General features: G+C 51.4%; 2 protein-coding genes across 4 annotated transcripts in view; one reads left to right on the forward strand and one right to left on the reverse strand.

The window, feature by feature from the left end:
- Positions 1 to 7,050, reverse strand: part of KIAA0319L (KIAA0319 like) — a 127,863-nt gene extending 120,813 nt beyond the window's left edge. The window contains exons 1-2 of the mRNA XM_025386666.1: positions 6,830 to 7,050; positions 3,983 to 4,152 (exon numbers count right to left, since the gene is read on the reverse strand). Of these exons, the coding sequence (XP_025242451.1) occupies positions 3,983 to 4,124 (142 nt within the window). The 5' untranslated portion in view covers positions 4,125 to 4,152; positions 6,830 to 7,050. The remainder of the gene's footprint in view (positions 1 to 3,982; positions 4,153 to 6,829) is intronic.
- Positions 7,051 to 7,064: 14 nt separating this feature from the next.
- NCDN (neurochondrin) lies at positions 7,065 to 16,354 on the forward strand. 3 transcript variants are annotated; one of them, XM_025383887.1, is made up of 8 exons: positions 7,065 to 7,502; positions 7,776 to 7,843; positions 8,725 to 8,865; positions 9,953 to 10,921; positions 12,023 to 12,264; positions 12,832 to 13,056; positions 13,402 to 13,544; positions 14,831 to 16,354. In XM_025383887.1, the coding sequence occupies exons 2-8, from the start codon at positions 7,811 to 7,813 to the stop codon at positions 15,265 to 15,267; spliced, it is 2,190 nt and encodes a 729-aa protein (XP_025239672.1). In that variant the 5' UTR covers positions 7,065 to 7,502; positions 7,776 to 7,810; the 3' UTR covers positions 15,268 to 16,354. The 3 variants fall into 3 exon arrangements, with proteins under 3 accessions (XP_025239672.1, XP_025239677.1, XP_025239663.1); XM_025383892.1 differs by lacking the exon at positions 7,776 to 7,843; XM_025383878.1 differs by lacking the exons at positions 7,065 to 7,502; positions 7,776 to 7,843 and adding an exon at positions 8,439 to 8,578.
- The last annotated feature ends 6,810 nt before the right edge of the window (positions 16,355 to 23,164 follow it).

Consider the following 23,164-nt stretch of genomic DNA (forward strand, 5'->3'; position numbering starts at 1 on the left):
GAGTCTTGCTCTGTCGCCCGGGCTGGAGTGCAGTGGCCGGATCTCAGCTCACTGCAAGATCCGCCTCCCGGGTTCACGCCATTCTCCTGCCTCAGCCTCCCGAGTAGCTGGGACTACAGGCGTCCGCCACATCGCCCGGCTAGTTTTTTGTATTTTTTTTTTAGTAGAGACGGGGTTTCACCGTGTTAGCCAGGATGGTCTCGATCTCCTGACCTCGTGATCCGCCCGTCTTGGCCTCCCAAAGTGCTGGGATTACAGGCTTGAGCCACCGCGCCCGGCCAACATTTTTTAATTCTAAAGAGACAGGGCCTCACTATGTTGCCGACTGGTCTCAAACTCTTAGGCTGAAGCAATCCTCCCATCTTGGCCCCCTGAGTAGCTGGGACTAGAGACGTGTGCCACCACACCAGCTTTTCTTTTAAAATATGAATTTTAAGACTCGATAATATCCCACCATGTGGAGATGCAAAGATTCCACCACTCTTCTATAATCAAGCAGGTTTTAGCAATATTTTGCAGCACAGAATAAATGAGTGTTGATGAGCGCTCTCATTCACAACTATCTAAATGTATCCTTCAGATAAATTCTTAAATGAAGAATTGAGTCAAAAATATGAATTTCTTTTAGGGCTCTTGATATTTATGCCAAGAAGTTCTCTGTTCAAACTCGTCAGCACTATATGAGGACAACCACATCACCCCTTGGCAGCACTAGGTATTTTTACTTTAATCTTCATCAATATGACAGATTTAAAAGGATATTTCATTTTAATCTGTAGTTTTGATTGGTAATGAGAATGAACATTTTAAATACGCTCATTTTAATTTCTTATTTATGGCACTCTGTTTATGCCTTTTATTTTTTCTTTTTTTTTTTTAGATGGAGTCTTGCTCTGTTGGCCAGGCTGGAGTGCTGTGGTGCGGTTATGGCTCATTGCAACCTCCACCTCCTGGGTTCTAGCAATTCTCCTGCCTCAGCCTCCTGAGTAGCTGGGATTACATGTGCACACCATCAAGCCTGGCTAATTTTTTGTATTTTTAGTAGAGACAGGGTTTCACCATGTTGGTCAGGCTGGTCTTGAACTCCTAACCTCAGGTGATCCACCCACCTCAGCCTCCCAAGGTGCTGGGATTACAGGCATGAGCCAACACGCCCAGCCCTATTTATTTTTTCTATTAGGATATTCCTTTAAAAAAAAATGGGAAGGAGCTCCAATTAAATCAAAGTATATAACAAATATGTCTGTCACATGTTGCTTGCATGTTCCCTCAATTTGAACATACATTTGAACATACATGGCTCTTGATCTTTTAATTTCCATGGTAAAAGCTCCAAATTTTTCTAAAATAGATCTGGCATAACCTAATCCCCCCCAGAACTACTCCTAACACCACCACTTTTGCACTTCTATACTTAATTAGGGTGCTGCTTTTAAGCACCAAGCTCAAGGTTACTAAAGACTTGTACAATGAGCCTACAATGCTGTGTTTAAGCAAGTGCTAGATTGGAAAGCACAGAAAGACTTGGAATTGCTTCTTCATCCTCTGTACTTTGAATCTCTCAAATAACAAGCTGCTTACCATGGTACTGGGTAAAAAAAAAAAAAAAATTGCTGCTGGGTGTGGTGGCTCATGCCTGTAATCCCAGCACTTTGGAAGGCTGAGGCGGGCAGATCATGAGGTCAAAAGATGGAGACCATCCTGGCCAACATGGTGAAACCCCGTCTCTACTAAAGATACAAAAGTTAGCTGGGTGTGGTGGCGGGCACCTGTAGTCCCAGCTACTCGGGAGGCCGACGCAGGAGAATCACTTGAACCCGGGAAGTGGAGGTTGCAGTGAGCAGAGATAGCGCCACTGTACTCCAGCCTGGCAGCAGAGTAAGACTCCGTTTCAAAAAAAAAAAAAAATGCCTTTGGTCCTCCAAAACATCACCTGTGGTCGGAAGGCAGAGTACCAGAAGAGAAAGTATGAGCTCTACAGTGGACAAAGCTGGGTTTAGAATCCTAGCTCCATCATGTTCTTGCTATGTAACCTTGGTCAAGTCATTTTGCCTCTCTAGGCCTCAATTTCCTTATCTATAAAATGAGAAGAAAACTATCTGTTTTAGGGTTATCATGAAGATTAAATGAGATAAGGTATGTAATGTTTATAATTAGGAGTCTGGTATGTGGTAGGTGTGCTTCAAAAAATGTAAATTTACACCAGGCATGGTGGTTGGTGCCTGCAATCCCAGCTATTCAGTAGGCCAAGGTTGGAGGATTGACTGAAGCCAGGAGCTTGAGACCAACCTGGGCAAAATAGCAAGACCCCATCTCTAAAAAAAATGTAAAAATTAGCCAGGCAGATGGGTGCAGTGGCTCATGCCTGTAATCTCAGCACTTTGGGAAGCTGAGGCATGCAGATCACTTGAGGTCAGGAGTTTGAGACCAGCATGGCCAACGTGGCAAACTCTATCTCTACTAAAATATAAAAAGTATAAAATATAAAAATTAGCCGGGTGTGGTGGTGTATGCCTGTAATTCCAGCTACTCAGGAGGCTGAGGCAGGAGAATTGCCTGAACCCGGGAGGCAGAGTTTGCAGTGAGCTGAGATTATGCCACTGCACTCCAGCCTAGGTGATGGAGTGACACTGTCTCAAAAATAAAAATAAAAATAAATTTGCCAGGCATACTAGCTCATGCCTGGAGGCTGAGGCAAGAGGATAGCTTGAGCCCAGGAGTTTGAGGCTGCAGGCAGCTATGGTCACACCATTGTACTCCAGCCTGGGCAACAAGAAGCCATCTCTTTTTTTTAAAAAAGTGATTTTTTCCCTACTCTGATGGTGCTAAATCAATTCCTTATTTAATTCTATCGCTCTTATATAAAACGTTGACCTGAAATAGTCAGCTGTCCCAGCAAAGCATCATCTGGGGTTAAAAAAAAAAAAAAAAAATGTAAATCAGCTTTCTGTCAAGTGCAACTTCCACTGCTATAATTATGTAATCATCAACCACCACTGCAAGACAACAAAAACCCCAAAGCTAATGTTCCTGAAATTGCTAAATACAATAATTACTACGGTTTCAAAATCATGACCACCAACTCCCTTAGGAAAGCAACAGAAATCTTTGTAATTATAAGGGGAAAAGGCTAGTTATCCCAGACGGTGGTCACTACAGCAGAAGGTTTTTGGTCACTGGCCATAATGGCAGCATACTCAGAAATCTTTCTCAAATTGCTGTTTTCTCACACTCATACTATGAAAGCAATAATATCAACAAAAGAAGGAAGGAAGGAAGGAAGGAAGGAAGGAAGGAAGGAAGGAAGGAAGGAAGGAAGGAAGGAAGGAAGGAGCTTTCTCCTTTGAAATTTAGTGTTCTTGGCACTGATTCCTCGCAAGAGGCTTTACCCTCGTGAAATAACCTCTAGGAGGAAAGCATAGTCTATGAAATCTATCAACATAGCCCCTTTCTATGGAAAAAGTAAGGAACGCATTTTTCCCATAAGTGTAGATTCCTTTAGGAAAGGAAAGGAAGTTCAAGACCAGCCTGGGCAATAGCAAGACTAAGCACCCATGCTGAGTGCTGTGCTACGTGCTTTAATTATACTATCCCTCAAATCAAACTATGAGGTAGATATGACCCTTCCTCAAAGATAACAGGTAATTTGCTCAAGGTTTTACAGTCATTACATGGAAATATCCAGTTCCAGGGCCCAGATCTGTCCAACTTTGAAACCTTTTTATTTTTAATAAACTTTTATCAAGTCTTAAAATGGTTGTGCCAATTCTCCCTTATGAAAAAGAATCCAGTTTAAATTCTGGTTCCAAAACAAAACAAATAAATAAACCCAACAGACTGAGTATTCACCAAAAGGATGACCATTTCCGTCAATTAGCAGATTGCTTTTCTGCCTCCTAATAGTCCTTAAAATGAACTGAGGGACTCACACAAAGTGCTCTTTTCTTAAAAAAAAAAATTAAATCTATAAAGAAGATGGTACCTGTTGACAACCACAGAACACTGAAGCAAAAGCAAGTATAAAACAGGTACAGGCTTCTCAACCACTTCGCAGATGTCTGCCAATAACATCCTGATAAAATCCAGGAAGCAGGATTTGGCTTGACTCCCAGCCGCTTCTCCATGGCCTTCCAGACAGGCAGAACCAGTACACTAGAAGGACAGAAAGAGAAGAAATTACATGCCAAGTAATTAATAATTAACTCCTGGAAATGTGGAATGCTAGAGAATGTGACAGATTAGGGGAAAGAAAACTTTCAAGTTTGTCTTTAACGGCTCAACCCTGCCTATACATTTTAAACTTGGGCTTTGAGGTAGTCTATAATTAGCACGATAACAACACAGCAAGGGATGTGAAATGAATCCACTGAAAATTGAAACTTTATATTCCTTTTTTTTTTAATCTAACAGTAAATCACCTATGTGGTAGAATGGAAAGAGCAACAGCCCACAGACAAGAAGATCTGAGTTTTAGTTGCAGTTCTGTTACTAACAGCTTTGTGACTTTGACCAAACACACTTTCTTACTTTTGAGGAGAAGAGGTTGCACCCTCAGAGGTAAAGGAACCTGAGGGTATGTCTGGCCCAGTATTTTTAAAATTTCTGAACGCAAATGTCTTTAGACAGGGCATGCACTCTCCAGTCTGCTACTGTCCCCGCCCACCACTATTATCATCAAAATCTATTCAATTTACACCTCAATGCTATCCACCCCAATCCCTGCATTCAACAAATATTTATGTCAGGCACTATGCTGGCTACACCAGAATCTAGGGGCTGGATGATTTAGGTCTCTTCCAGCAGAAAAACTCATTTACCATAAATTTCTTCCCTCTTATAAAGCTTTGCTATATTGTCTAAATTAGTATGTAAACACTGGCAACATTATGAGGGTTGACTGAGTTCTGAAGAAGCAATTCAAAAACTTCTGTCCAACTATGTACCTGTCATTTACATCCAGCAAATGACAGGCTGGCAACCCCTAATTCCTATCCATGGCCAGTATACAAGGAGATCATCAGCACTGCCTAGGCTGGATACCAATGCTGACTAATACGAGGAACCAGACACAGACATACACACAGCTGCAAAACTAAGGTGCAGCCCACCCAAGAAAAGGCTTTCGCAGAACCACACGCATCTGAAGGACTTCATCGTTCTCATTCACTTCCATCCATTCCTATTTCTAGTTGTTTTGTAGTTGTATTTCAGGGAGCAAGGGGCAGAAAGGAGGTGTGTGGGCCAGAGACATGTTCAAGAGATTATGAAATGGAGCCTAAGTTAGAAAGTACATCCAGCAACTTCTCCAGTTTCCCAAGACGGAACGAGTGAGTATGCATGTGTGTGTGTATGTGTGTGTATGAACCTTACCCAACACATTTCTGCCTACCACAAAAGGATTTAAAACTCAAGGTGACTCAACAGCTGTCATCAATAGCCTGACAGGTAGGTGGGAGAAGCAGAAAAGAAATGAATAGCTTTTGAAAAATGGAGTAATAAACACCATTGGACTAACAAGCTGATTAGAAGTGCAAAGTCTAACAAATCCTGCATAAGAGAAAGGCAGAGTTAATTTCATTTGAACTCCTAACCAGTCATTCCTCTGAAACCTGTAATTGCCTAAGAGCACAAATCACTGCTAGGGTCCAGTTAAAGGCTTGCTGACCAAAGGCAAGAACAACAACACGTCACCAAGATCCAAATTGTTTGTTATTGAATCAAAGGGTAACCACCCAGGGAGAGAACACACACCCCCACAATACTTGACAAATGAAAATCTAGAAAAGCTCACAATAGTTCTGGCATTTAGGGCGTTACAAGTACACCCAAAATAAAAGCACTCTCTGTTGCAGCAGCTGTTCAGACAGAGCAGGGGGTAATGTTTACTTAATACTTCAGGTTGATGGGGGACGTATCATAGTTCAGTCTGTCAACTACATACGTGGAACTCCATTTATGTACACAGCGATAAGATATGTTTGAACAACGACGGAGCACGTCTGAAACAGCCTATTCAGTTGGTATGAGTAATCGAGAATAAAGCTCTTTTTTAAAAAGTCTCAGATATTTGGGAAAGTTACAGCACAGGCTGCCATGAATAGCTTTGCTTATATTTGCAGACATTGTTTTCCAAATAGCTGGAAAAATGAACAGATTGTTCTGGGAGGTCGTCTTTCCAATTTGTTCCTAGTTTTCAGTCTGTTAATCACAGAAGAAAGCACAAGGAGAGTCAGCTGATGTTCTTCACTAACTGCAACTACTGTCAGTTGGACACAACCACTATGAGACCAGAAGCCAAAGCGTTCCTGGAATCCCGCCAGAGGTTATCAATTTTGACTTCCATTTCACCTTTGTGCTCACTGCAGCCACTACAGGACCCTCTGTAGGGCATAATTTTCAAAATCCTGGATGAGGCAGGTTTCCCATTATAATGGACACATCGTGCTCAACCCCGTCCCCTCTTTATTCTGTATCAACTTTCTATCTCTGTGGGGAGACCAAACATCAGAGACAGCAACTAAAGGCTAGGCTGCAGAGGTCGAAGGTGGAAGAAGGACGGCAGCGTCCCGAACCCTGGCTGGCTGCCTGGCTGTCAGGGGATAGAGGGAGCTGCATGACTAGGCCCGGGCCCGAGAGAGGCGGGGTTCAGCCTGGGACCCAAGCTGCGCACCTACAAGGCCAGAAGCAGCTGGCTGCCCTGGCCGAGCCAGGGGCGCCACCTCCGGACCCAACATCCGGCCAGCGCACCCGCTGGCATCGCCCGTCCCGCTTGCCCCTCCCCTGAGCCCATGGTCCTCGGCCTGGCAGCCAGCCGCCCCCGGCCACCTACCGGGGCTCAGGGCCACATTGCGCGGCCCCGGCTCTCGGTGGCCTCCGCCTCCTCCTGGTCCATGGGCTCGGGGAACCCCAACCTTCGCTCCCCTCACCCGGAGGAGGAGGAAGAGGAAGAAGGCAGTGCGGGCTCCCCACCCGGACAGCTACCTCTCGCCTCAGCCTCCCTGGACAGCGACGGCGGCCGGAAACGCCGCCTCCTCCCACCTCCCCGGGACCGACCCGGAAACACACTCTCCATGCTAACCAAGCCCTCCCGCCCCTCCCCCGGGAAGCGCAATGCCGGCCGCGAGCCCAAGGGGAGGAGGGGCAGTGCTGGGCGGGTAAAACTACGCACAAGCGAAGGAATCGGGGCCCCCAGTCTCTCGCCGCCCGCTTTCCAGAGGCAGTCTGCACCTTGCCTCCTTCGCGCGAGCCCCAGGCCCCAGACTCGGGCAATACCCACAAGCAAGATGGCGGCAACGGCGGCACCCCCTACGGCTTAGCGCCCTGACTTGCCATTGGCCAGAACGCGGAGTGAAGCAGCCGCGGATTGGTCGAGAGCAGTGCGGGGGTGGGGGTGGAGCTGCAGCAGCCTGGAGCCAGGAGTGGGCAACGCGGCGTGAGCAGCGGCCCGAGGCTCCTGGAGCATCGCGCTGGGAGAAGACTTCGCCGCTCGGGGCCGCAGCCTGGTGAGCTCAGCCCCCTTCGGGCCCTCCTCTGCATCCCAGCCGGGGCCTCTCCGAGCCGGCGCTGATCGATGCCGACACACCCCGGGGACCCTATCGCGACTCCATCGCGCCATATCGCGACACCATCGTGCTCTGTCGAGACTCCATTTTGTCACAGCCCTTTTCAATATATATCTCTTTTTTTTTTTAATTTGCCCTGTCATCTTTGGGGGCTGTCTCCCATGTCGTGATTTTGACGTGATCTCTCCGTGACATCACCGCGCCATCGTGAAGTGTGATCTCATCGCCGCCCTGTCGTGACTTCATCAATGTCGTGTTGTGACCTGGCTGCGGCGGGACAGGTGGTGACCGCCAGGAACCCTGCTCCCTTTCTCATCTCCCCATCTCAGCAGCCCCGCTTCGATTATCCGGCTTTTGGATTCTCCGTTGTCCTGGGAACTATCCGGGACCCCCTCTTGCTTCTCCAGCCCCTGCCGGCATCCACAGGCTGGTAGCGGGACGGGGAGGGCGAGAAGAGGGAGCGCAAGGGGTTAATTCTGCTGCTGCCGCTGCTGCCGCTGCTGCTGCAGCCTCTACCCGAGGGAGGGAAAGGAGAGGAGGCAAGGAGCCTGCGGGGGCGACTGAGAGCCCTGGCTGGAGGGGTGGGGTCCCCAGAGGGGCCTCCAAGCCTTGCCTGGTGAACACCTTGTATTCTCACTTCTGAAGCGTATCTCTGCCTCTGAAGAAGGGAGGGGAAAGGAAGCCTAGGGTATCCTTTTCTCCCATGTCAGCCTGAGTCCGGATAATCGAACTTCAACCATGTATGTCTCCATTCCTCCCTGTCTGTCCTCACCACTCACTCCCTCTGTGTCCCTGTGGAGGGAGATAAAACCCAGCCTCTGGTGCCAGGGGGACAGCTGAGCAGTGGGGCCAGCCCCCGCCCACCCCCAGGAGACTGGTGAGGAGAGCTGTCCAGCTGAGCAGCAGCATGCATGGTCCTTCTTTCCCGCTTTCTGGAGGTGACCTTGGACCAGGGTCCCTTCTTTATCCCTAAGGGTTTGCAGATCCAGCCCCTTCAAGGGGCTTCCCCAGGGGAGGTCAGTCCTGAGGAGCCCATCCCTCCAGATCCTCTCCTCCCCTCCCTCTGTGCTAATCCCTCCCTCCCTCCATCCTCCACTCTCACCCCCACCCCACCCCCGTCCCTCCTCTGCAGAGGGATGCTCAGTCCCTCTTGTGTTCACAGTTGGGCAAGGCGGGCATCATGGCCTCGGATTGCGAGCCAGCTCTGAACCAGGCAGAGGGCCGAAACCCCACCCTGGAGCGCTACCTGGGAGCCCTCCGTGAGGCCAAGAATGACAGCGAGCAGTTTGCAGCCCTGCTGCTAGTAAGGAGCTGGCTGAAAATTGGGAGGTGGGAAGGGCTGGGTGGTTGGGCCCCCAAGGAATGGGGTCAGTGAGTCCCCAAGGATATGTAGGTAGTGCTAGCAACCCTGGAGGCACCAAAAAGGCCCAAGACCCCTACCTTTGTGCTCTTTCTTGCTCCCCCTGAGAATGGGGGCAAAGGGGAGAATGGGACTGAATAGGGCTGTGGCACTAGGGGCCTTGGAGGAGGCTGCCTGGGTCTGTTTTCTGGAGCATCCCAGAGCAGATGGGAGCTGACTCATAGGGTAACAGCAGCAGGTAGTAACTAGTGCAGAGTACTTGAGGGCTGGGGATGGTTGTTCCGGGCCTGGAGAGAGTAGCAGGGCTGGAAGTGTCTGGGGAGGGGTCCTAGGGGATGGCCAGGATGGCAGTAGGTAGGTTAAGGAATGGGAGCTAGTTCGGGGCTTAGCCTTTTTGGAGGAACCCAAGCTGGGGACAGCAGAGCAGAAGCTGCAGTGCTAGGAAGGGGGGGTTGTGTGTGGGGGGTGAAGGGAGGAGGGAGTACAGCCGCTGCTTGTTTGCCATGGCAACAAGGAGAAGGCTCTGGAGTCAAGGGCTCACACTGCAGCAGAGGAGGTGTTTAGGTGAAATGTAAGGGGAAATGTTTTGACAGGCGGAACGGCGAGACACAGGAGCCATTTCCCCGGAGAAGGTGGCAGAAATGGATCAGGGACTTCTCTGGAGGGAGCAATTAAGGAAGGACCCTAAATCCTTGGGGTATCTTAAACACTGAGTTCTAAGCCCCTTCCATCCCAGGTTGTGGGCATTTAGACATCAGGAAGAACTTCTCAACTGGCCAGGTGTTGAAATGCTCAAATGAATGGTTGAGGAAGACTAGACCTCACTTCATGGGACAGTCACAGATGAGAGGAATCCCAGAGGTCATATTTATCTGCCTCAAAGGAGAAAGAAGGAGCTGGATGAAATGACTCCAGATGAGTCCTGTTGCATAACCTCATCCTGTTAGTCCTCAGTGCCCCGGGGTGCAGGGGAGGGACCGTCTTTGCCACTTCTTCCTTTTATCCTGATGATAGCACATATCCCCTGTAGGTGACCAAGGCAGTCAAAGCAGGTGACATAGATGCCAAAACTCGGCGGCGGATCTTCGATGCTGTCGGCTTCACCTTCCCCAATCGTCTCCTGACCACGAAGGAGGCGCCGGATGGCTGCCCTGACCATGTTCTGCGGGCTTTGGGCGTGGCCCTGCTGGCCTGCTTCTGCAGTGACCCCGAACTGGCCGCCCATCCCCAAGTCCTGAACAAGATTCCCATTCTTAGCACCTTCCTCACAGCCCGGGGGGACCCGGACGATGCTGCCCGCCGCTCCATGATTGATGACACCTACCAGTGCCTGACGGCTGTAGCAGGCACCCCCAGAGGGCCTCGGCACCTCATTGCTGGTGGCACCGTGTCTGCCCTGTGCCAGGCATACCTGGGGCATGGCTATGGCTTTGACCAGGCCCTGGCACTCCTGGTGGGGCTGCTGGCTGCTGCCGAGACACAGTGCTGGAAGGAGGCGGAGCCCGATCTGCTGGCCGTGTTGCGGGGCCTCAGTGAGGATTTCCAGAAAGCTGAGGATGCCAGCAAGTTTGAGCTCTGCCAGCTGCTGCCCCTCTTTTTGCCCCCGACGACCGTGCCCCCTGAATGCTACCGGGATCTGCAGGCCGGGCTGGCACGCATCCTGGGAAGCAAGCTAAGCTCCTGGCAGCGCAACCCTGCACTGAAGTTGGCAGCCCGCCTGGCACACGCCTGCGGCTCCGACTGGATCCCGGCGGGCAGCTCCGGGAGCAAGTTCCTGGCCCTGCTGGTGAATCTGGCGTGCGTGGAAGTGCGGCTGGCACTGGAGGAGACGGGCACGGAGGTGAAAGAGGATGTGGTGACCGCCTGCTATGCCCTCATGGAGTTGGGGATCCAGGAATGCACTCGCTGTGAGCAGTCACTGCTTAAGGAGCCACAGAAGGTGCAGCTCGTGAGCGTCATGAAGGAGGCCATAGGGGCTGTTATCCACTACCTGCTGCAGGTGAGGGTGCAGTGACCCACAGAGGGGGCCCAGTATGGGGGGAGCCAGTGCTGGAGCTGGGAGGCAAGGGGGAGGAGAATAATGGGGAGACAGCGAAGCTGCATGTCCACACAAGCTGATCCTGTAGCCAGCACTCCAGGGAGTAGCGTGCGGCCCAACCTCCCTCTCTCCCTCCCTCTACACAAGCACCATACCACACACCATATGTGCACTCACATCACAGTACACACACACACACACACACACACACACAACACAGTAACCTCCCACTCAAACGCTCCCCCCGATACACACACACTACACGCCACACACCTCTCCCCAACACATGCACACAAGATTGAAGCAGTCTGTTCTGCTCACTCCGTAGCATTGTTCTGTACACGCACACACCCGGACTTCTAGTGGTGCAGGGAAGAGAAGCAGGGCTGCTTGGTTCCTGGCCTCTGCAGAGGTCCGGCTAGATCGGTTCGCCTGCCTCCCCTGCGTCCCCTCCTACCTCCCTGCCTGAGAGGCCAGCTGTCCTGTCCCACAGGGATTCACTCATGACTCTGGTATCTTCAATGGCCTGCTCCAGCCACCGAGCTCACCAGCCATATACTCCATGCACCACACTAAGCTCATGTCTTTTTTCTGACTTAGCCCAAAAGAGAGCATCCCCTCATTCCCACCATTGGGAGCAGTTACACAGTAGCCAGGAACCTGCCCTCCCGCCGTACGTCAGAGCTGCTGTAAAGGGCGTTTAACTTAGCTTTTGACCTGTGAATTTCCTTCTAGCCTTGAGACACTTCAGAGGTAGGAAGATAGGGAGATGTGACTGGAGCCTCAGTGAGTACAGGGGCATGTCACTCAATTCACTCAGGCCCAGTTCACTCAGCAGATATGCATGGAGGGCCTGGCTCACTCTGTGCCAGGCCCTCGTGTGTGTCCCTACCACATGCTAGGTGCTGGGTTCATGGGACAGAATAAGGGTTGGGGCCTGCCTTTGAAAGGCTCACAGGCCAGAATTCCCTTCCAATTGTATTATTTCTAGCTGGCTGGCCTCTGGCAAGGCAGGGAGGGTCTCTGGTCCTGCTCCATCTCAAGGGGGTCCTGTGGCAACAGGTGGGGTCAGAGAAGCAGAAGGAGCCCTTTGTGTTTGCCTCGGTGCGGATCCTGGGTGCCTGGCTGGCCGAGGAGACCTCATCCTTGCGTAAGGAGGTGTGCCAGCTGCTGCCCTTCCTCGTCCGCTATGCCAAGACCCTCTACGAGGAGGCCGAGGAGGCCAATGACCTTTCCCAGCAGGTGGCCAACCTGGCCATCTCCCCCACCACCCCAGGGCCCACCTGGCCAGGAGACGCTCTCCGGTGAGTCTGTAGTTACAGTCTGTCCAGCTAGATCATTCTACAGAAAAGCGTAATACAAGGACACCCCTCCCCACAAGCTGAGTTGTGCCAGGCTTCCTGATTGGGCCATGAGATTTCCCTTAGGGTTATTTCTGTTTTGGGGGGCTTGTTCCCACAGGACTCCTCGGCTGCCAGGTGTCACTTGCCAACCCCAGATTTCTCAGTTAAAAGAGAACTTATACTTATTGAGCACCTACTACGAGCCAGGTATTTTGCTATACCCTTTACCAAAATGATCTCATTTGGTCCACGTGGTAAATCTAACAGAAGTCTCGTTCACATATGAAAGATTAGGAAACTGAGGCTCATAGAGATTCAAGTCACTTGCCCACAGTCACACTTTGTGGCAGAGCCCAAGTTCGGTCCTGGGTTGTGCGACTCTGAAGCTTGTGCATTTTCTGTGGTACCTGCGAGGATGTGTCTTTCTCCCCTACTTCCATTTCTCTTAGGCAAGGTGCCCTAAAAAGGGAATCTATGTGCCTTTACCTCTCCTAACCCCACACACATCTGTCCCTTCCACATCCCCAGGCTCCTCCTGCCTGGCTGGTGCCACCTGACCGTCGAAGATGGGCCCCGGGAGATCCTGATCAAGGAAGGTGCCCCCTCGCTTCTGTGCAAGTATTTCCTGCAGCAGTGGGAGCTCACATCCCCTGGCCACGACACCTCAGTGCTGCCCGACAGCGTGGAGATTGGCCTGCAGACCTGCTGCCACATCTTCCTCAACCTCGTGGTCACCGCACCGGGGCTGATCAAGTGAGGGGCTCGGGAGAGGTGGGGGAGGAGGCCGGAGGAGGCAAAGGGGGCTGCCCAATTGCCTCAGTTCTCAGTCTCCTACTTTGCCCCCCATGCCCATGGATTTGTTAGTGCTAGAATGGGGGTCTCAGAGTAGGCATAGCCAGCCCCACACAAGGATTCGGCATATCTAGAACCCCCAGGTACTATCTCAGCATGTCTGCCTGCTCCAATCTCTGCCCCCCAGATGCTATGTTTGGGGCCCAAAGTTAATTCTTCACCCTGCTGCCTAATTTCTTGCCAAGGGCTTGATTTGGCTGTACTAGACCCCCACCTACCTCCATCCTTCCCCGCTTTCTTTTCCAGGCGTGATGCCTGCTTCACATCTCTTATGAACACCCTGATGACATCGCTACCGGCACTAGTGCAGCAACAGGGAAGGCTGCTTCTGGCTGCTAACGTGGCCACCCTGGGGCTTCTCATGGCCCGGCTCCTTAGCACCTCTCCAGGTAAGAACTGGGGATCCAGTCCTAATGGAATACCTGGGTGGACCTCCTGTGTTTGGGGCAAAAGTCATCATTTTCAGAAGATGGTTTTGCAGAATTCTCTAAGCAAGAGGAAATCTTTGCAGTATATCTCCATCCCCCACCCCCACCGTTCTTCCCAAAATGCTAACATTCTCTTTCTTCTGAAGACTTTTAAGGCAAGGTCTGGTGGGTGTTAAGTACAGACCTGCTCACAGGCACAGGCATAGGCACCTGGAATCCCTGGCAGCCAGAGGAATCTGAATCCAGTGTTTTTAAGGTGGAGCCGCCCCCACCCAGGCCTTGAGTCAGAAACCTGACTTCCTTCCATTGATGTTTTTCTCTGCTCTGCTCGGCACCTCACCCCCGTCAGTGACAGGCGTCAGCACTTGGTGTCCTTCTATGCACACCTTCTCCCTAGCTCTGCCTCACTCTGGCTGTTTGCAGGGGGAGGGACATCCCCTCCAGCCCCCGACAGCCCTCTGTGTCTCCCACTTTGGCCGTGGGTGTCTGCTTGGGTCCCTCTGTCCCTGCCTGTTCCCTGTGCCCCATCTGTCAGGTTGGAGGAGCTGAGCAGATGCCTGGGAACAGGGTGTAACGTGCCCATACCCTCCACTGCCTCTGTGTTCCTTTGGTGGGGATCCCAGCAGGGTACCCAGCCATGGGAAGGGGCGCACATCCCTATACACCAGGAGCCCACTCTGCACTCTCAGTCCCAGCCTGCCTCTCCACAGCCCCTAATTTCATGGTCCCAGTTCTGGCTCACCCTCAGATACCACCAGGTTAGGCTGAGAGCACCTGCAGTGTGAGGGTCACCCCCTGAACAGCCCGTAAGCAAAGCAGGGTCACTTGCTCATGTTCCTCTATGGCGCCCTCTTCTGGCCCAAGGATCAAACTGGTGCAACCCCCTTAACCTGAGTCTGAGCTCTGTGTCCAGATCCCTGAGGGGCTCTCTCTCCCATCTGACCCTGTGGCTCACCCCCACCTCCTGTGCCAGTAGAGGTCTTGGTGGTTGAGTGTACCAACATGATCACATTTAATTCTCACAACAAATTTCTAAGACGAGCACTATTGGCCCATGTTACAAGAGACCCAGAAAGGTTAATTACCCAAGGTCGCACAGTGAGCATCTAAGGCAGGGTTTGAACGCAGGCAGTCTGATTCCAGGCTGTGCCCTGGCTCATGTATGTGTCTACACAGAGGGCTAGGGAAGGGTCTGGCACAGCAGCTGGCCTGTCCGATTCACACCCCGCTCCCTCTGTACCTTGCAGCTCTTCAGGGAACACCAGCATCCCGAGGGTTCTTCGCAGCTGCCATCCTCTTCCTATCGCAGTCCCACGTGGCGCGGGCCACCCCGGGCTCAGACCAGGCAGTGCTAGCCCTGTCCCCTGAGTATGAGGGCATCTGGGCTGACCTGCAGGAGCTCTGGTTCCTGGGCATGCAGGCCTTCACCGGCTGTGTGCCGCTGCTGCCCTGGCTGGCCCCTGCTGCCCTGCGCTCCCGCTGGCCCCAGGAGCTGCTCCAGCTGCTAGGCAGTGTCAGCCCCAACTCTGTCAAGCCCGAGATGGTGGCCGCCTATCAGGGTGTCCTGGTGGAGTTGGCGCGGGCCAACCGGCTGTGCCGGGAGGCCATGAGGCTGCAGGCGGGTGAGGAGACGGCCAGCCACTATCGCATGGCCGCCTTGGAGCAGTGCCTATCAGAGCCCTGAGGGGTGTCCACCGGGGACAGACCCGGGGTTGGGCAGCGAGGGAAGGAGGGAGGAGGCATCTTCCCTGAAGCCCCCAAACTGGCCCCCCCCTCCCCAGACTTCCCCCCTAAAACACCCCAGCTTTCTGGCTTTTCTGAGGGCAAGGGCATGGTGCCCACCCTCAAGTGTAAGGAACTGCGTTCCGCCCCTCAGGCCCCCATGGGGGCAGGGATCGGCTTGGAAATCAACGTGGTTGTCCCCGCCAGGCCGGGGAAGGTTGGAGCAGCCCCCAGGGAGGGGGCACTAGGTGTCATTGTGCCCGATGTCTGGCTCCCCTGCGGGAGGGAGGCTCCAGGGTAGGACAGGGCTGGCAGGAGCAGACTGCCTCAGCCCATGTGCCCTGCCGGCCAGGGCGTGGGCTCCCCTCGGCTGTGGTGCCTCCTCTGGCTCCCCAGGTCCACGTCCTTTAAATTGGCCCTTTGGCTCTTGCCCTTGGCTCCCTTGGGCAGACAGCAGGCTTAGGCCATTGACATCGCAGTTCTTCCTATCAACTTCAGTGACCCAGGGTCTGAACTGTCCCCATTCTAGGGCAACCTGGGGCAGACAGGCCTGGTGGGGGGTGGGGAAACCTCCTTCCACCAGAGCTTGCTTGAAGGGACCCAGGAGTCCTTGGGCCCAGATCTTTAAACCTTTGTGTCGTGTTGCAGCAGAGTGACGATGGGGGTTGGGGGGTTATTTATTTTGCCTGTCCTTATCCGTGCTTTGACACCTGAGCATCTGATTCCTGTCCCCCTCGTGCCATCTCGCCTGGCTGGAGCCAGGAACAGGAGGGACACTTCCCAGAATCCGCATGTTTCCCCAGTGATTGCACCCCACTGCCACCGTGGTGCCTGGCTTTAACTCCCACCCCTGCTATGACTCCTCTCTGCAGAGACGCGACTGGCGGCTCCAGCAGGGACTACCTTTCTTATGAACCCAGGGGGACCCCCCTACACACACTTGATCCCTTCCTTCCCTCCCCCCTTCCCTCCCCCAGTGCGTTCTGTGATCGCCAAGTTCAAAGCTGTGCACATGTGGACACTCAATAAATGTTCATTGGTGACGAGAAGCCTCCTGCGTGGTCTGCCCTGCACCTGCCCTCTCCCTTCCAGGCTCCATCAGTTCACAGCTACCAGGTGCTGAACACACGCCCTGCTAAACACATCACGAGTCTTACCTCATTCAGCCCTTCCAAGAATCCTCTGAAGGGTTCTGATTTTACAGACAGAGCAACTTTGGCATGGGTAAGTGATTGGCTCAAGGTGTTGCCGCTAGTCGGTGCCAGAGCCAGGACTCCACACAGGCCGTCCAACTCCCCAGCCCACATCTTTCACTTGTACAGCAGTTTGCCAAACTCATGTTGACGTGGCCAGGCCTTGTGGGGGCTCTGGTGCTCTGAAGTACAGATGAAGCACTGCACCACCCTCTATGTCACTGGCTTGCTGCCAAGTGGCCCTGCCATATCCTCCCATTTTTAAAGAAATCAGAAATCCTAATCTTTTTTTTTAAATTGAGATGGCGTCTCACTCTGTCTCCCAGGCTGAAGTGCAGTGGCACGATCTTGGCTCACTGCACCCTCTGCCGCCTGGGTTCAAGCAATTCTCCTGCCTCAGCCTCCCCAGTAGCTGGGATTACAGGCAGCTGCCACTGTGCCCAGCTAATTTTTGTATTTTTAGTAGAGACGGGGCTTCACCATCTTGGCCAGGCTGGTTTTGAACTCCTGACCTTGTGATCCACCTGCCTCAGCCTCCCAAAATGCTGGGATTACGGGTGAGAGCCACTGCGCCTGGCCCAGAAATCCTAATTTGTATGTGAAACCCAACTTTTGAATGTCAGTAACTATCTTTAATTAAATAACTACTGACCCAACAAAACATGCAGGCCAAGTGTAGCTTTTGGGTTACCAGCTGTTGATCCTCTATGCCAAATGAGAAGCCAGAGGGCCTGTGAGCTTCAGCCGGAGCTGAGCCAGGTACCCACTATGGGTACTTCACCAGTCCTGAGCTAAAGCTATGGGGTTGGAGCCAGACAGACCCCAGACCCACACCCCCTGCAAACTCCTCCACCTAGGCCCTCAAACCTATAAGCACGTGCTGAGCATAGCCTATGTGTCCACCTGTGGTTGGCTATGCATAGACAGGAATATTTATTTATTGACTGGATGTACTGAAAGCCATCTTCTTAGCCTGTATTCTCTGGGGTAAATATGAAAAAGACATAGAGGCTGGGTGTGGTAGCTAACACCTGTAATCCCAGTACTTTGGGAGTCTGAGGTAGGAGGATCACTTGAGCCCAGGAATTCAAGATCAGCCTGGGCAACGTAGTGAGACCCCATCTCTACAAAAGAAAAACAATTAGCTAGGCATGGTGCCTTGTGCCTGTAGTCCCTGCTACTCCCGAGACTGAGGCGAGAGGATCTCGAGCCCAGGGGTTTGAAGTTATAGTGAGCTATGATCACACCACTGCATTCCAGCCTGGAAGATAGTGTGAGATCCTGTCTCAAAAAAAAAAAAAGTGTAAGCAGTGGCTTCTATGTAGGTTCTATGTAGGTACAAACACAGTGTGGCTGGAGCATGAGAGCCCCTCAGACTGGCCAAACAATTACAGGAAAGCTTACATTATGTGCTCTGAGACTTCAGGGTGAGGAGGGGCTTGCTGGGCAGACACGAAAAGGAACAGCAGGTATGAAGGCATGCAAGCTTGAGAACTGCAAGTAGTTTCTCACTCCGCGGTGTATAGAGTGTGAAATGTGGAGTGGTGGAAGATGAGGTTGAACCAGCAGGCATGGACCAGATCCTACTATGCTGTGCTTAGAAGCTTAGACATGGAATCATGCTGAGAGATCAAACTGCAGTTTTGTTTTGTTTTGTTTTGTTTTTTTTAGAAACAGGGTCTCACTCTGTTGCCCAGCCTGATCTTGAAACTCATGGCCTCAAGCAATCCTTCTGCCTCAGCCTCCCAAAGTGCTGGGATTGTAGGCATGAGCTACCATCCCTGACCAGACTGCAGATTTGTTAGCAGATTGAATGTGATCCCGTTTGCATTTTGGGAAGATGATGCACTGCAAGAGGAATGGCTGAGCCAGGGAGCTCAGAGAGGAGGTGCTAAGTCTGAACTAAGCCAGTGGCAATGAGGTTGGAGAAGATGTAGGTAGTAGTTAACAGGCCTTGGTGATTAATTGGAAGTGAAGAGGGATAAAGAAAAGGGCGGGTAGAACCAAGGATGACTCCCAGATTCCTGATCTGGGAGACTGAGTGGATAATGGGGCATTCACTGTCACTGGGAACACTGGGACAGAAATAGATTTGTACATACCACAGACAACTCAGCTTGGTAAATGGCGAATTTGTGCTGCTCATGGAATATCCAGTGGGTAGTTGTTTTCTATGGTCTGGAGCTCAGAGAGAGTCTGGGCGAGTGACAGATTTGGGAGCTGTCAGTATAGAGGGTCCCTAAAGTCATGGGAGGGACTGAGATCATATGGGGAAGTGAAAAGAGAAAGGTCCCAAAAAAGTGACAGCCACCCATGGTCCCTACTGTCAGGGTGCTATCCCTCCCACAGTGGAGAAGTCAAACCCTGAAAAGCTTCCTAATGCAAAGCAGAGTTCTGTGCTTAAATGAGGTATGGTCAGAGTTCTGGCTTGCTCTTGGTATTTCAGCGGAGTGGGGAAAAGGGAGATCTGAGCTGCAGCTGTGAGATCTAACCACGAGGTGGCGCCTTGGCATCTCCTCGTGCCAGATTTCCCCAACCTGCAAACAGCCCGGCCTGGAGCAGGAGGTGATCAAAGGCTGGGAGGATGAGGGTGACTGTGTCAACAATAAAGGAGGCAGATCGGAGTTTTTTCTTAACATAAAATCCAAATGCAAGCTCACTTTTTGAAAAGAGAGGGAGCCTTGGAGAAGAGCAGTATGCCAAGTGTGAAAAATGGGAGTCCACGTATGTTTGAGCATGCAACCCTATATGTCAATATGTGTCCCATGTTCCTATGTGTGCTTGTCAATATGTGCCCTCTGCCCCATGTGTACTTGTGTTTCCCATGAATGTGTGCAAGTTGTGTGCCCCATGTTCCCCAGGCTGTCTGCATGTGTACCCCACTGCACCCCAGGCCTCCACATGTGTGCATGTGTCCCAGGGAGCAGACAACCAGAAATCTCCACCTCCATGCCTCAGAGAGTGAGGAGTCCTTTGGTGCTGAAAGAAGTAGTTCCCAGAGTCTGAAATCATGGGACTGTGACGTTTTAGGGAGCCTCAAAGCAGCAGCAAACCATGGAGAACATCCCTCTCCCCAGTAGCCATAATCAAAATCACTCATTTATCAGATGATCTCTTCAGATTATACCCGGGCCCTATGTGTAGCTACCCAGGATCATGTTCACATAGAGCCTTCCTAAAGGATCCCTTAATAGGCCAATGAATTCATAACATCATCCATTGATTTGTTTATCATTTACAGTATTTAATAAGCATTAATTGATTACCTGCCATGCACCAAGCATAGCGCTAGATACATTTTCTGTTTCTCCTTTAATCCTGTGAAGCAGTTCCTGAAAGAGGAAAAGAAAGTCACAACTGCAGAGTCTGGAATGCTCATTAGAATGTTTGAACTCTTTTTTTTCCCTGAAGATGGGTCATGGGGAGCCCTAGGAAAGTTTTCAGTAGGGAGGTAACATGGTCCAGTCACTCTTGTTGCTGAATGGAGTTGGAAATGGATCAGAAGAGATACAAATAAAGTCAGGAGATCAGTTAGAGAGTTATTGCAATGGCCTAGATAGTGGTTCTCAAACTTCAGTGTGCCTCTGCGTCACCTTAAGGACTTATTAATAACACAGGTTGCTGGGCTCCACCCCCAGAGTTACTGACTCAGAAGGTCATGAGTGAGATCCAAGAACTGGGACTTCTAGCAAGCTCCCAGATACTGTTGGTGATGCTGGTCCAGGAACCACACTTTGGCTGTGTTGCCCAGGCTGGTCTCAAACTCCTGGGCTCAAGGGATCACACTTTGAGAGCCACTGGTCTACGAGTAAGAGTAAGGTAGCATAAGGTGCTGAGACAGGGGTGCATTGTGCCCTTTGGGATACCTGCCTCAATTCTCCACTACATACCTTCCGTGAGTGGATGTCTAAGGGTTAGAAATGGCAACACTCCATCAGGATTAGCTTGTGGGGAAAGGTCCTAGGCTTTTCTGGGATGACTAGCAAGTTTTGAACTTGAAGGAGGGTGGTGTCATTTATGAAACTACAGAGCAAAGGAGAAGAAGCAGGTTGGGGTTGGTGGTGGGGATGGTGGAGGAGATGTTGAGTTCAGTGTTGGACTTGGAAAATTTCAGATGGCTGCAATCTGCAATTAGATGTCTGGAGAAAATATACAGCTGGCAACTGTGTCTATGGGTCTGGATCCCTCACTAGTGATCCAGGCCAGAGATAACACAGTTGGGAGATAACAGCAGACAGGTAGTTATTAAAGACTTGGGCCGGGCATGGTGGCTCATGCCTATAATCCCAGCACTTAGGGAGGCTGAGGCGGGCAATCACTTGAGGTCAGCAGTTCGAGACCAGCCTGGCCAACACGGTGAAACCCTGTCTCTACTAAAAATACAAAAATCAGCCGGGCATGGTGGTGGGCCCCTGTAATCCCAGTTACTCAGGAAACTGAGGCATGAGAATTGCTCGAACCCGGGAGGTGGAGGTTGCAGTGAGCCAAGAGTGCACCACTGCACTCCAGCCCAGGCAACAGAGTAAGACTCTGTATTAAAAAAAAAAAAAAAAGGACTTGAGAGGGGATGAGCTCACAAGAGCACAGATAGGAAGAAAAAGCAGAAGCTTCTCCGCTCTGAGAAAGAGTTACTGACCTGAAGCATGTAGGTGAAAGAGAAACAGAAAAGAAGACAGAAATGGTCAGAGGAGGAGAATGAGGCAAGAAGGGGCTATCAAAGCTGTAGGAAGTAGATTGGGGAAACTCAAGGAAGCCACAGACAGGCAGCACATCCCGTCACTCTGGCCTTCCCAAGCTTCTGGTGAGAGCAGGGGCATCCCTGCAGCTGGACACAGGCATCATCTCCTTTGCTGCTCCTAGACTTCTCCCAAAGGAGTCAGTCCACCAACTTCTATTCACGCACTGACACCTGTCCTGGAGCTTGACTTCTGATGCCATGTGGCTGGGGCTGAGAGAGGGAGGAAGAGGGTGTTGCCACAGACTCCCTCATATATAGATACACACACTCCTGATCTCTGACCCATCTTGGGCAGGAAAGTTGCAGAGCTTCCCAATTCTGCTTCATCCACCACCCTCGCTGGTGGTTCCAGACTTCGGAAAGTTCTTAATGATGAATCCTTGGCTTCTAGCCTCCTTCTTTCCCCACCGCTCCCCAGGCTGAGATCATCCAGCCCTGAGCTCTGCACCTGCCATGCGCCTTCTGGGATACCCACTTAGAACCATATATTCTAGGCCGGGCGCAGTGGCTCACGCCTGTAATCCCAGCACTTTGGGAGGCCGAGGCGGGTGGATCACCTGAGGTCGGGAGTTCGAGACTTCCGAACATGGAGAAACCCCGTCTCTACTAAAAATACAAAATTAGCTGGGCGTGGTGGCGCATGCCTATAATCCCAGCTACTAGGGAGGCTGAGGCAGGAGAATTGCTTGAGCCTGGGAGGCAGAGGTTGTGGTGAGCCGAGATCGTGCCATTGCACTCCGGCCTGGGCAACAAGAGTGAAACTCCGCCTAAAAAAAAAAAAAAAAAAAAAAAAAAGAACCAAACATTCCATGAGTTAATGGTGTCACTATCATCGCTTCTTCTATATCAATAATTTTACCTTAATCTTCTCATTTACTACTTCACAAAAAAGGACCTTAAAAAAACTAGTCTTCTCTGCCTTCCCCTGCTTTTTTATTGGTGTTGTCAAAGTTGCAGAAACTGAGATCACAGAGGAAACGGGATGTAGCAAGGATCACACAGTCAGCCAGAGTCGGGACTAAATCCAAGCCCCTGAGTCTGAGGCAGTAGAGAATAGTGATTCTGAGCAGAGAGGGGCCAAGGCCAGGTTACCCCAGCTCTGCCACTTAGCTGCTTGACCTTGGGCAAACCATTTAACCTCTCCATACCTCACCCCTCCCCTGAAAATGGGGATGATACGGGTATCTCTTTCCTAGAGCTGCTGTGAGTGTTAAATAACCCGATATTCGTGAAGCACTTTGCGCAGAGGCTGGCACATTCTGTACTAAGTCTGCTGTGATGATTTCTACTTCGCCCTGGTCTGCACGTCTTCTTGCTTTCAGAAACATCTTCCTTCTGCTTCTTAATTCCCGTTCTCCTTAGCATGCCTCTCATTTGTCCATCTTTAATCCCTGTCTCTGCTTCTCAGGAGGGGAGGGTTGGGTTTGGGGAGAAAGAAAGAGTGAGTGACTATAAAGACTGGAACTTGCTTGACGGCCAGGGACTGCCTGCCATGGTAACACACAAACATGTAGCCTGTGCATGTTAGTGTAACAATCACATGGCATCCATGCTAGTCAGTTACACACAGTCACTCAACAGTCTCTGGGTATCTCATGCCCACACTCAATCAGCCCAGGTCGCCTGGGGCTTCACAAATATCTTGGCCCCTGGTCAGGTGGAGCTCATACCCAAATCCATCCCAGGTAAGTCTCTCTCTGTCTGGCCAGCTTGTGTCTCCAGCTCCCTCAGAGCCTGGTGTGGCCTTGGAAGTTTTCAGCCCAGGAAGCCTGAGTGAAGTGGGCGCCTTCGGGGAATTTTGATCCAGAACCATTCAGGAGAGACTGTGATGGTAGACCCCCTACACACACACACACTGGCACACCTGTGCGCATGAGCAGATAGGCTTGAGTCTGCAGCTCACAAACTTATTCCACGTTCCTGATTGC

This window comes from Theropithecus gelada, chromosome 1 (assembly GCF_003255815.1).
Source record: "Theropithecus gelada isolate Dixy chromosome 1, Tgel_1.0, whole genome shotgun sequence".
Classification (NCBI taxonomy): Eukaryota; Metazoa; Chordata; class Mammalia; order Primates; family Cercopithecidae; genus Theropithecus; species Theropithecus gelada.